This window comes from Dermacentor variabilis, chromosome 9 (assembly GCF_050947875.1).
Source record: "Dermacentor variabilis isolate Ectoservices chromosome 9, ASM5094787v1, whole genome shotgun sequence".
Lineage (NCBI taxonomy): Eukaryota > Metazoa > Arthropoda > Arachnida > Ixodida > Ixodidae > Dermacentor > Dermacentor variabilis.
Window position 1 is genome coordinate 6327791 of NC_134576.1, and position 13707 is coordinate 6341497.

At 45.1% G+C, this 13707-nt stretch overlaps 1 protein-coding gene across 1 annotated transcript; it reads left to right on the plus strand.

Moving 5' to 3' along the window:
• The first annotated feature begins 1122 nt into the window (after positions 1–1122).
• LOC142557944 (uncharacterized) lies at positions 1123–12095 on the plus strand. Its single transcript, XM_075670131.1, has 7 exons — positions 1123–1302; positions 3711–3875; positions 4030–4216; positions 4311–4553; positions 4985–5156; positions 5536–5684; positions 12028–12095. Exons 1-7 carry the CDS (start codon positions 1123–1125, stop codon positions 12093–12095), a joined length of 1164 nt encoding a protein of 387 aa, XP_075526246.1.
• Positions 12096–13707: the final 1612 nt, after the last annotated feature.

A 13707-nucleotide genomic window follows, 5' to 3' on the forward strand; every position in this document is an offset into this window, starting at 1 on the left:
TCGAGCTTAGAAAATAGGTTATTATGATTGATGCCATGAAATGCTTGCGCTAGATCGATGAAAACTAAGGTGGCGAGAAATCCCTCGTCAATAAATTTTTTTAATTGGTATGTAGGATGAATAAGTGCCAGATCAGGAATACCCATGTCGAAAACCGAACTGGCATGCAGAGATGATATTAAATTTAGAAAGATATTTTGTTAGCCGTATTTCCAAAGAACGGCAGAATGGCAATAGGTCTGTAATTGTGCCATTAGTTAGTTGTCGCCTTTTTTAAAAACTGGGATAACTTTGCCACGCTTCAGTTCAGATGGAAATAGACCAGTCCTGAATAATAAATTAACAATAAATGAAAATATGTCTGAAATTAGCTGCCAAATAAGTTTAATGTTAGCAGGGTGGACCTCGTCAATTCCAGCGCTTGTCACTTTTAGGTTATTTATAACAGCAGTTATTTGTTCTGGCTTTGTAGGAAATAAAAGGAATGAATGAGGTAGACGGTTTATGTTAATGATTTTGCAAGAGTAGGTGGATGGTTAGGAAAGAAAAAACTACTAAAGTCCTCAGCTATTTCAGCAGGGGAATCGAGCTCTACTCCATCCTTTAAAATTCTGGATCCCTGGTTTAGTTGTGTGTGTCCATTTAAAAAGGAGTTGACAATCGCCCATTTCTTTTTACTTATTTACGTATTTATTTCAAGATTACTGACAGCCTCTGGTTAGAGGCCTTAAAGGGAAGCTGAAGAGTCTGTCGAATTCAATAAGACGCTCATATACGGATGCGGGAACCTTATAAACTATATAAGTAAAATTTGGCTTTTTTTCAATTAGGAGCGACGTAATCGTCGGTTAAAATTGCGCTGTAGCTCCACCCCCCCTCGAATGCCGCGCGCTGCTGCTGACGCTGACGATGCGAGCGGAGACCGGAAACCGCGGTGTTGTGACGTCAACTCTAGTGTTTTGTTCCTTCGCAGCCTGCGCGACCGTGCCTGACCGTGCTTGTTTCTGCGTGCGTGCCATCGTAATTTGCTTCGATCGACCCTGCATTCCTTTGTTGGTGCGTCTGCGTGTATGTAGAGTCGTAGTCAACGTGCGCAGCATCAACTGAAGTGGTGGGCCGACCATGCCGGCTTTCTGTGCAGCCTACGGTTGCACGAGCACCAGCGGCCGCGACGATGTTGTCTTTCAATCCTTCCCACAAGACAAGAAGCTTTTAACGAAGTGGGAGGCTGCTGTGAAGCGAAAGAATTTCAAGCCCTCAAGAACAACAGTGCTGTGCTCCAACCACTTCCGTGACGACGATTATCACGAGAATTTAACATTAAAACGTGCGTTGGGTTTGCCAGTCAACTCGGCTCGTCTAAGGCCCGGCGCAGTGCCGTCAGTGTTCGCGTACAGAAGGAGCTCGTCACCGCTGTCAAGGCCAGCTTTCGCGAAAAGAAGGAAGCTTGAGGTAAGAAGCTGACTGCGCGAATTGTTCAGTGTAGTTTAATACGTGTAAGCTAGTAATTGCTACAATGCTTTTTTCATATAAATTGAGTTTGAGCTGGTGTACCGGTTTTTGGTAACAGTGAGGCGTTACGCCTGAATTAAACGGCGCTTGTACGAGAACGGTAGCAAACGTCACCGTACTAAAAAAAGCGTTTCAAGGTTAGGCTCGTGCGCCGCTCTCCCATCATATCACATATGGAGACTGCGGCTACGCTGCGAAATTCGCAACCGGGGACTGCGCGCCGCACGTAATTCTACTCAGAAAGCTCGTACGTGTGAAGACGTGATACGTAGACGTGTTCGCTTGGTCCTATTTAAGTTCAAGCATTTTAGGATTCATGTGTAGTCCTCTGTGGCCAAAATATGTTAGAAAATTGGCGCGGCACATTTTTCTTAGTCCTCAGAGCGCCGAGAAAGCGTTTGCCTCGAGAAGGCTTCCGGCTTCCGGCAAATAAAACATAAAAAAAAACTTGTAGCATCGAGTGGCGCATTTCAAAGTAGAGATGAGGAAAACCACAATGCAAGAGACACTTCCTTTATGAACACGCAGGAGTAGGGTAGTCTACGTAGTCTCTTTCCTTCCAATGTTTCATAACCTTCAAGAGAGGTGTCATGGAGGTCTGGGAGCAGACTTTTTAGCTATATGGCAACCATTAAAGCCTATTCTGGCTGCGTACATGAATACAAGTACGGAGAAGCTAACGCATATATAGATGGTGCCTCTTCGCCTAGAGATGGCATGTGTGATTTGCAACGCAGCTGTAAAATTCATCTGTTCCATAAAGGGAGCGTTGAAATTATTTTTGCAAGACACGGAAAGATTTTACTCGTACTGAAGTGCACTTTCCTTTGTCCTGTTTGCAGCAAGAGCATCATATGGTTTTCTTTTTTTGCATATTCAGGTTCTTATTGAACTGTTAGGCAACACGGCTTGCACTGAAGACTGCGCACCAGGTGACTGCACACCAGATGACAGTGAAGATCAAGAATTCATGGCAGTTGACATCACAGATCATGACTGCGCTACAAGAAACTTGCCGCTTGGAGACGGTGCCCAAGAACCAGCACTATTCTCCCATAAAGGTGACGACAAGTGTTTTCAAGTCATCATGCGTCCTGAAAACTGATCTAAGGCATCACAAGTGAACATGAAAAGAAAAGTCAAATCAAAGGAAGCGCAGACAAAGCCTTGTGGTGTTTCTATAGGTATGTATATATATGCTCTATTAAACCTGGCATGCCTTTTTCATTGTCCCAGCTGCATGCTTTCTTTCAGTAAGTGGAATAACTTATGGGCTGTAATAAGGGAATCGTATTTGTGTAATACTACAAATGTTTTAGCTTCACTAAAGCTGAGTTGGTGGACATAGTATTAGTTGAATGAAATTAACCTCATTCAGTCCTGATAACTACTGTTCATGTACTTCAATGTTTTACCAGGTATTCAGGTTGGTGCCTCGATGGTTAGTGCGGCCACCCAGGTACAGTTGGACACTACAGTGTGTGAAGCAAGCTCCGAGAACACTGATAGTGAGGAACTCGGTGACAATGGCGACTCACTCAGCCGTGATGACGACTACTGCTTCTTGAGTGTCTGGAAAGAGGGGCACGTTATGTCAATGGCGTAAAAAATTCTAATGCTTTCTCAATTTGGCTTGTTACGATCGCACTGGGTCAGTGCGCACAGCAGATGCAGTTATTTTGCAAGCTCCCTTGGTCTGTGCTACGCACCTTAGCTGAACGGTTGTTGTTTTTTCCAGGAATATCGACTCCGATGAAAGGAATTGCAGTGAGGACTGCTGTGGCGCTCCCGATAATGAAAGAATTATTTTAGTCCAGGAGAAACAGCTTAGGATGCTTTTCAATTTCTGCCGCAAGTGCTTTGCACCTTGCACATGTCATGTCCAGTGCCAAGGAACTCTTTTTCAGATGACTACAGTCTAAAAGTCGGGCCACACGATTTCTTGGCAAAATCAAAATTGCATTCAGCAGTTGGATGTGCTCAACCTGCGGCTTTCTGCAGCCATACTATTTTCTGGGTGCAACCCAACTGCTACCCTCCGGATGCTTCTGCTTGTTGGGGTACAAGTATTCGGAGAGAACACATTTTTCAACATTCAGCGTTCTCACCTCTGGCCTGCCATTGAGAAGGTAAGCATATTTCTTAAAAGATATTTAAAGCAATTCACATGTGCTTACATTAGTGGGAATTTTCTTTAGGTGTGGAAAAAGGAACAGCAACTGTTGCTTGAGGATATAGGGGAGCAAAAAGTGAGACTTGCCGGCGATGGCCGAGCCGATTCGCCTGGATTTAGCGCAAAGTTCGGAACATACTTCTTTCTGGATCTTCAGCGCAACAAAATACTGCATTTTGAACTTGTGCAGGTTTGTTTAAACTGTGTTTTATAGCATGCTATATCTGTAACAACCAGTGCTAGAAGATAAGTCTATGCAGCAAATAATCACTTCACTTTCATTCTGTTTATAGAGGACAGATCATTTTTATGTGTAAAACATACTGAATTGTCACGTTTTCCAGTCTAATGAAGTAGGTGGGAGCTGCTACATGGAGCTGGAAGGCCTGAAACGTAGCCCCAGTTTCCTCCAGCATCACCGCATTGATGTGACGTATATTCTTACCGACCGGCATGCACAGATAAAGTGTTTTCTTCTGAAGGAGAGGTCCGACATCACGCATGAATTCGATGTCTGGCGTGTCGTTAAAGGTATGATGTAGTCTGTACTTAACTGGACCAGAATATTTTTACTTGCATTATGCATTCTTGCAAGGAAGGCGTGCATATATTTTTTTAATTTCAGGTGTTCACAAAAAGTTGCTTGCTGTGGCTAAGAGAAATGACTTCAAAGAGCTCAAGGAGTGGACGCAAGCTGTTGGGAACCACCTCTATTGGTCGGCTGCCTCAAGTGAGGGCCACAAGGAGCTCATTGTTCCAAAGTGGAAATCGCTGCTAAATCACGTCAGAGACATTCACAGCCATGAGCATGCACTGTTTCCATCCTGCCTCCATGGAGACATTGAACCGCGGAATTGGCTTAGCGCAGGTACGCTGCCTTTTGATGGAAATATAACATACATCAATGAAGAACATATCAGCTGTACCAAGCAGTGTCATGCGAGTATATCATGTCTGACCACTTCCGAAATATTGTGTAGCTTTTTGCTGTTGAATCCTTATTTCTTTCTTTCCATCCTTTCTTTCTATTCTTTCTTGCTATAGATGCCGCTGTAGCTCTAATCGCATGCACAAGTTTTGTTTTCTGATTTTGAAAGTTGCCAGCTGAAAAAGTGCCACCTCTGTTGCCACAGTCGGAATAATGGTATGTATTATGATGCAAGAAAATATATTAGCTTGGTGCTGTAATATGTAATGTTACTACCTCAGTGGAATAACACGTGCAGCAGCCAGTTTGCTTATCCACACATATGGCTGGTGTATACACTTGGCACTGGTGCTTCTACACTTTTCATTCAGAGTGGAAGGCTTTCCAGAAGCTCAAGGAAGTAGCGACTTCCAAGGCCCTCCTGAGAGATTTGCCACAACGAGCAACGAAGTTCCAGACCTATGGTTTAGAAGCTTTCCATAGCGTGCTGCTGCATTTTGCGCCCAAGTTGTGCCAGTACTCCTTTGAACGAATGGTGGCAAGGTATCTAAATATTTCACCTTTGCAGTTGAGTCTTGATGAGATACTGAAATCAAGCGAGCAGTGTGTTTCAGTGAAGAAACTGCTTATACCAGATAAATATATGAACACCATATGAAATAAAAATTTTGTATATAAACTATACTGAGGCCACAATGTTCATTACAGTGATCAAGCATTCGTTAATAGCAGATTTGTCATGGCTTGGCTGCTTTATGAGTCCAAGCCATGGTCCACAGATTGCTTTGCCTGACTCTAGTTTGTTTAATTAACAATCACTGTTTCTACTTTGTATATTCTCATCTGCATCTCTTGGCTGCATCAAATTGTTTCACGATTCAATGGCCTGAAGTGACAAAATGATTAAATGTAACTGTTCCAGGACTCCGATAGCAGCCATGCACTACAATGAGAACAGTGAGAGAAGGCAGGCATGCGCACAGGATGGCACTTCTAGGTGGATTGCGAAATACCCGAAAGCCACAGGAGGCAATGCGGTTGCCTGTCCTGTAAAGGAGCAACCCACACATGGTAAGCTGATGATATTGCGCTTCATTTCTTCACACATACATTGTGTTGCGAAATCCTAATGCAGGCTATGTGGAGAGACTACTGGAAGTGGTTATGCTGGACGCTGTGACAGTGTTACGGACGAGAAGGACCACAAATGCGAAGATTCCGCCACCTCTCAGCAGCCGCTTTCCTAAAGCGTCAAAGGAAGAGCTTGTAAAGAGGCGGAGAACAAGATTCAACAAGTAGTTAGATATGTATGGTCTTGTAGCAAAATGTAATAAGAATGTCAACAATATGAAAAGCTGGTTTGCTCCTAACACAAGCAATTGTAGACTCATGACACAGTGCATGACAAACTACCTTTGTGACAGCTTCACGACATCCATGTAAATAACTTTATAAATATGTGTTCGTGTATGCTAGGGTTGGCTGTTTTTCTATTTTACATGTGTGACAACCAGACAAAATGACACTGAATAAAATATATATGTGCTTCCAAACTCACTTTTTACTTATTGTGCCAAAAACATTTACTACATGCATAAAAGTTGTAAAGTCAATTGGCAAGTAATGTAATTCTTATTGGTTCATAATGTTAAGATCGGTGCATGCAGTAATTCAGTTCCTTTACTAACACATGTTTAAATACTCACTTCGACGCAGCTTGAAAAGTGTTTGAACCCCGTGTACACTCCATTATGAGATGGATATTTCTTCCGGATAGCACACAGGACACAACTTGGCAGAATGCGTCTCTTGTGTTTGCCCATTCTTCTCCATATTAGCCATGCAAATTGCCGATATGCAGCATATTCAACTGTCTGTGGAAGTGAAAGTAAATTATATTACAGCACATATCTGATCTATATCAAATCTCACCTGTTTGTGGGGTCTTTTCCTGATAATGTAGTACCTTGCTGCTCAAGTGCCACTTCAAGCACCGTCCTGTTCAGACAAACGTCTTTAAATTTTCGTGACCTTGTGATGCATTATGCATGCTTCTGCTTTTGAGTAATTTCGTTAATTTCTTGACAGCAGCAGCAGTCCTCTTCATTGTTCATTGGGATACAGCGATGGCACGAACACCTATGAAAAGTGAAGGGTGTTTAAAATGGCATCAAAGACTACCAAAGAAGCATTTGCACTCATGAACACATGCAAAGAACTAGTATCAAATTACCAAGGGCACCTTAGATTGATACATTATCAAGCACGCAGCACGTATACGGCCAGCCCTGCAATTCGGCCTGCGCAGTTGCTGTATATGGCCACAGAATGAGAGAGGACTACTTGCAACTATCAGGCTTTCTAAACGCTGCGCGAAAAGATCGGAGCAACGAAAACAAAGACGGCACGAGTGCGGACTGACTGATGATAACTGGTGTTGGAAGTCCTTATGAATACACGAACTCGCCCAAACCTGGATTTTGATTTACTGAGAGCTCCGTCGTGTTAGCACGCTGAACGGAAGGTGCATGTTGATCTCCCGCCCTTGACGCAGGCTTCGTTGCAAAGCGCCACGAATTTTCTATTTGTACGTGTGTTGTAAAACAGCCTGCATGCAGCTACCATAACGCAGTGCAAATGTAGAGTTTGCATGTGCTGGAAAGCCGGCGCACGCCAGGACGCTACGCTCCCCCCTTCTCTTGCGCACAGCGAGAAACCGACCCTCTCACGTAGCCGACAGAATTTGCCGCCTTTACGACTTCGGTTACGAATAGTGTGCGGATGGCGCACATATGAAGGTCACTACACGTACTGCATGAACCTGGAAGCTTTTCACGCGTTTAAACCGTCTTTGTAGATTGCCGACAGCTTTGGACAGCGCACAAATGCCGACGATCGCATCCCCGCTTACGTTCCACGAGGAGGCATGCAGGAACACAACACTACAGTTGTTTGACCGGAAACGAGCTCACTAGATCTCCGAAAGATCGGCGAGATCACTAGATCGCTTTGCAAAAAACATACTCACCAAAGAGCGTTTCCAACACGAGGAGATCCCAAGACTTCGCTTTCGCTCGCGTCGAAAGCACTGCTCGCACCAGCATCGTTTGCTTCTTCGAGAGGTCGGCTCTTCGCAATCGGCTCGTACATGTAGGGAGTAACGCCTAACTCCTCAGAAAAACGCAGTCTCTCTAAATTTTCCATTACCTCTTAATTTTCCATTACAGAACCAAACTACCTGGCACCGCACTTCATTTGTAGCGGCAGTGGTCGGTCACTAGAGTTGACGTCACGAGGCGCCCGACGAATAACAGGCGGAAACGAGACGCGCGAGCTGGGCGTGTCGGCTGCTGCACTTTTCGTTAAAATAAAATATATTTGCGCTTTATTTCGCTCAATTTCGATACGATATTCGAATTCGGAGGGTTGAAAACCATTACGTACACATGTTCGCTCATTTTTTCTGGAAAACCTTTCAGCTTCCCTTTTTAAGCAGGAGTGGTTACACACATGACGAGTACAAGTTACATTGAGTACAAGGTGTGAAGCGTAAGCAAAATGAAATAGCACTGAATTTGAAAGTATAGGCAGCGTATCATTTGCGAAAACGTAGCATTTAGCGCTAACAACGTGAAACTATTCCAGAAGAAGAAAATGTATACTGCTCTTAGCGCCAAGTTGACGAACATTTAAGAGAAAGAAAAACTAAACTAGAAGAATATGTTTATACCACGCGTGGCAAACGACTTCCGAACATACATCCTATCAGACAAACATAATGTAGTAGTGTGTAAAAAAGTGTAGCAGTGGCAGAAGCATCAGAAAGCACGTGCGTTCAATTATATGGAAAGACAGGCCGAAAAGAAAGGAACAATGAAAAGGAGGGCAGGGATGTAGCCCGATCAGTTATACAATTTCTTTGAGCAGCTTTAAGAATGATTCAATGGTGTCGCAGGCAACCACCGCAGCAGGAAATACATCCCATTCCCTTTTGGTTCGGGTAAAATGTAAATTTCAGAAGGCTTCTGTTTTGCAGTAGTAATCTTTAAACTGCTTAGCGCGGATAGACCCAGTTGATCGACGAGCGAGAGGGTCGCTATACGTATCCTTGTCGATGCCTAATTTTCCATGATAGAGCAGATACATGTATTTTAATCGTTCTTTATATCGCCGTTTTTGCAGGGCAACTAGTTCTGCTGTTTCGAGCATAGCATTTGGTGATGCCATTAACTCGCGTTTCTTCCCTCACCCAATCTGCTCTTTTCATATCCCATAAATTTACACCTATCATTCTTCTTTCCATAGCTCGTTGCGTCGTCCTCAATTTTAGTAGAACCCTTTTCGTAAGCCTCCAGGTTTCTGCCCCGTAGGTGAGTACAGGTAAGACACAGCTATTATATACTTTTCTCTTGAGGGATAATGGCAACCAGCTGTTCATGATCTCAGAATGCCTGCCAAACGCACCCCAGCCCATTCTTATTCTTCTGATTATTTCCGTCTCATGATTCGGATCCGCCGTCACTACCTGCCCTAAGAATATGTATTCCCTTACGACTTCCAGTGCCTCGCTGCCTATTGTAAATTGCTGTTCTCTTCCGAGACTGTTAAGCATTACTTTAGTTTTCTGCAGATTAATTTTTAGACCCACTCTTCTGCTTTGCCTCTCCAGGTCAGTGAGCATGCATTGCAATTGGTCCACCGGGTTACTAAGCAAGGCAATATCATCAGCGAATCGCAAGTTACTAAGGTATTCTCCATTAACTTTTATCCCCAATTCTTCCCAATCCAGGTTTCGGAATACCTCCTGTAAACACGCTGTGAATAGGATTGGAGATATCGTATCTCCCTGCCTGACGCCTTTCATTATTGAGATTTTGTTGCTTGCTTTATGCATACCGGCTGAAGGAATTGAATACAAATCTTATCGCCTTTCTCTGAATTTTTTCCACCTTTTTTATGTTAATATCACTATGTGCATCCCAGACGACGGACCCATACTCAAGAATCGGGCGGACGAAAGTTTTGTAAGCTAGTAGCTTTATCTTTGTAAGCTAGTGTTATTGGCTGCCTGTAAAATTCTTTGCTCGAAATACAAAGGTTTAGCTCATTTTATTTTGCAGTTGACAGTGTAACAGAAGATTTTATATCGGGCACGTATAAGTTCATGTTAAATGGCTGCTCTTTAGTTTTCCTATATAAGTTATCCCGTTTGCGCATTTGTGCTAATAACTGCTGTGAGAGCCATGGATTGTGAACAAATGACATTTTTTTGCATTTCTTTTTGGAGTTGAACTTTCCGAAGTATGATGTAATTAGAGAAAAAAATTTGGGAAAAGGTTTCTGGGGGTCGTTTAGGGATTTAATTTCAGACCAGTTTGTATTAGCAACAGCAGTTATGAAGCCATCTTAGTCAAGAACATCTTTAGTGTGTGAAAGTGGGTAAGGTCGTACATTAGAAATGAAACGTAAAAGCAGGGATTGATGATCATTGATGTTGATGTGCAAAACTTTTGCCTCTGGTGAATGAAGCAGGCTAGAAAAAGCACGATCAATTAGTGAGCCTATACCATGAGATACTTCGCGTGCGGGCACGTTAATTAAGCAATCATATCCCTAGCTACAGAAAAAACTAGTGTAGTTAATACAAACGGGTGATGTTTCGTCGAGTAAACTAATGTTTGTATCAGCTATTATAACAACATTTTTATTTTCTACTGATATAGTATGTAAAATATGGTCAAAATTGGTACAGAATTCATTGACTGACGATGAGGGTGAACGGTAAATGCAGCCAAATATGTAATTCTTGTCATCTTGAGCAAGAAAGCAGTTACTGATTTCAACCCAAACAGAATCGCACTCAGTAACGGTTAAGCATAGATCATGTCTTCTTCGATAAGCAATATTAGAAGAAACATATGTGGCATCGCCAGCGTGATTAGTCGTCAATCTGTTGCAGTATTGCACTTTATAGTTAGGCAAGCAATACAAATTTTTGTCATCATCAGATAAGCAGGTTTCAGTAATGGCAACTAGTGAAAACGGATTAGTTAGTGATGCGAGGAAATTATAGACAGCGTCGAAGTGTTACGAAGACTCCTAGCATTGAAATGAATGATGGAATGAAATCCAGTTAAGAAAGAATTCAATTGATCGGATTTCAGTGTAAAATTCATGCTTGTTGTGTCAATTGGTTAAACAATTATGCCTAGTCGAATTTGGTTAAGTCGGACTCGTCACGAATACGCAGAACTTTGCTGTTAGTAGTCTTCCTAGCCTTAATTTGGCACTTGTTCGTCCAAAGGAACATCCAGTTTCATTCTTTCTTCAAAGTTAGAGCCTTGGAAAACATAGCCTTGTTAGTTGGGGTCAGATGCTCATTTACAAAAACGGGAGCGTTGGTAGAGCCGGAAAATCCTATGTCACTAAGACAAAGTTTAGCATTACGCGCTTTGCTATGAAAGCCGGCTTTCTTTGTTCTATAATGGAAACGAGCGATGATATTTTTCTTGTCATTTGATCTGGTGGGAACGCGATGAACAATGTCCACATCGCTAGGCGATACCGGACAGCCAATTCTGTCCCATACCGTTTGCATGTTTGCAACGCAGTCCTATCCTTGGGAACAGAGAACACGTTTGATCTCGGCGTTGCTAAGGCGAGAGTACTGTTCTAGCTCCTCAACCTTGCGAGTCAGTGACTTATTCTGAGATTTCAACTTGGTGTTCTCAACGATTAGCGAAGCATTTTGGCTACGTAGTTCTTCTATAAGTCCATTGAAGTGTTCAGTGCTTGTACTCAAGGAATCAACTTCCTTTTTAAGTTCCACAACATCAATCCCAGATTCCTCCATCCTCAACAAGAACTTGCCAAAGACGAGTTCATGCGTGTCTTTAGCCATGTTCTTAATCTTTAGTTCCAGCTCCTCAATTTTCTTCGATAGTTCTGCATTCGTCGGCATGGTATGCAGATTAAAAACAGGCTCAGATAGAAAAAAAAGGAAACGCGATTGATGGCAGCAGCAGCAGCAGTGGAGAAAAAAAAAGAAAGAAAGCATAAAAAAGGATCAAAGTTGGAGAACCTGCGCAAACAGAAGATTCTGGCTTAGATTTGAATCATGCAATGCCGCTGCTGCCAATGAACAGCAAGCGTGAATGTCGGCTCGTTTATAGGGCGCGCCGCAATCGCAGCGAACTCCAGTGGTGATCTTGCCGATGCTGGACGCAGGCCCCGATGAGACTAGCAGTCGCAAATTCACCCCGCGTGGATGATGCAGCGCCTTCCAGTGAAGCAAAGTGGTGGGACAGCACAACGAAGATGATCACCGAGGAAACAGAGGCCGAGAACGAGAGCTGCGCAAACAGAAGATTCCGGCTTAGATTTGGATCATGCCATGCCGCTGCTCCCAATATAGCCTTCCTGCGGGCTGGAACGTTGAAGTGGCAGTCGAGGCTGCTGGCCAAGTCCCGAGGCGAGGCCTAACATGGTCGGCGTGTCTGTGCCACGTGGCCCCACCTAGCAATTGGACAAGCAGCGATGAGGCGCTGGCAGGAGACACCACCTGTGCGGCGGACCAGGGTGGGCCAGGACGAAAATTCCTTGTGAAAACTGTAGATCCCAACTCCAGCAACGGCCCGAGACGGCACTCTCGGTCAGTAGCTAGCTTCTGCTACAGCTTCAGGCGCACTGTGGATTGGAGGTCCGGATGCAAGACGTGCAAAAGTGTCTTGACCGTCAGACCCAGCAGGAGTTCACAGAGAGCACGGCCAGTGACATCGTGAGGCGTGACCCGGTACTGCAACATTATCCGGTCAATCTGCGTCCGGAAATCCTCAGTCTGGCTCTTCTTGAGCTTGTGCTTGATGGCTTGCACCATCCGCTCGGCTGCACCATTTGAAGCAGGGTGGTACGGTGCAACCATCATCCGGCCGTTTCCATTCTTCGTCAGCAAAGCCAGGTAATCTGTGCAGGTGAAAGCAGCAGCATTGTCGGATACGATGACGTCCGGCAACCACTCGGTGCTGAACACCTGTTGTAGCGCTGCAATGGTTGCGCCTGCTGGCGGAGTGCTGACAGGTATAACCTTCAGCCACTTCGAAAAGGCGTCCACCACCATTGGGAAGTAATGGCCCGTGAAGGGCGCCCCAAAATCCACATGTAGGCGAAATCTCCTGCGGGACAGTCTGTGGGAACGGCCAGGGGGTAATTTCCACATGTCGTGAGGCCCGCGGATGTTCCTGGTATATCTGGCAGCTCTGCACCATGTGAGCGATGACCTGGTTCAGGCCAAGCCACCAGACATGAGACCGGGTCACCATCTTAGTCTTTTCCACGCCAGGATGACCCGCGTGCAACAACTGCAGGACCCTGGACCGGTGACTTTGTGGGTTCACCCCCCTGGAACCCCACAGTAGGCAACCCAGCGTCAAGCTCAGCTCAGGGGCCTTGTGGCTATAGGCCTGCTGAACCAATTCCTTCCCACGGGCCACCGCCTTGACCACTTCAGACAGGACTGGGTCCCGGCTGGTCGCTTGCGATACCGCACATCTGGAAAGCGCCTCCGGGTACGGGCGTGCTCCAGCATGAACACATCAGCAGGTTCTTCAACAGCATCAGGCACCTCTGGCAGGGGCAGGCGGCACTGAGCATCAGCAGGTCCTAGGTCCTTTCCCGGACGGTAAACCAGCTGGTAACTGTAAACTGCCAGCCTCAAGGCCAAGCCTACCACACCAGGTGATGCCTGCATGCGAACTGCCTTGTCAGGCCCCAGCAGCCCCAACAGTGGCTTGTGGTCCGGGACTGCCTCGAACTTCCGGCCCCACAGATAATGGTGGAAGCGTTCGATACCCAACATGAGGGCCAGGCCTTCCTTGTCCAGCTGGCTGTAGCATTGCTTTGCAGAATGAAGCCGACGAGAAGTAAACGAGACAGGGCGTACCTGGCCATCCTCGTCCGGTGTGTCACGACGGTTCCCACGCCGTGCGGCGGCGCATCTACGGTCGGGACGACAGGCTTAGCAGGATTGAAGTGTACTAGCACTGCAGCACTGGTGATTAGCTCCTTGCTGCACTGGAAGGCCTGGTCCTGCTCCTTC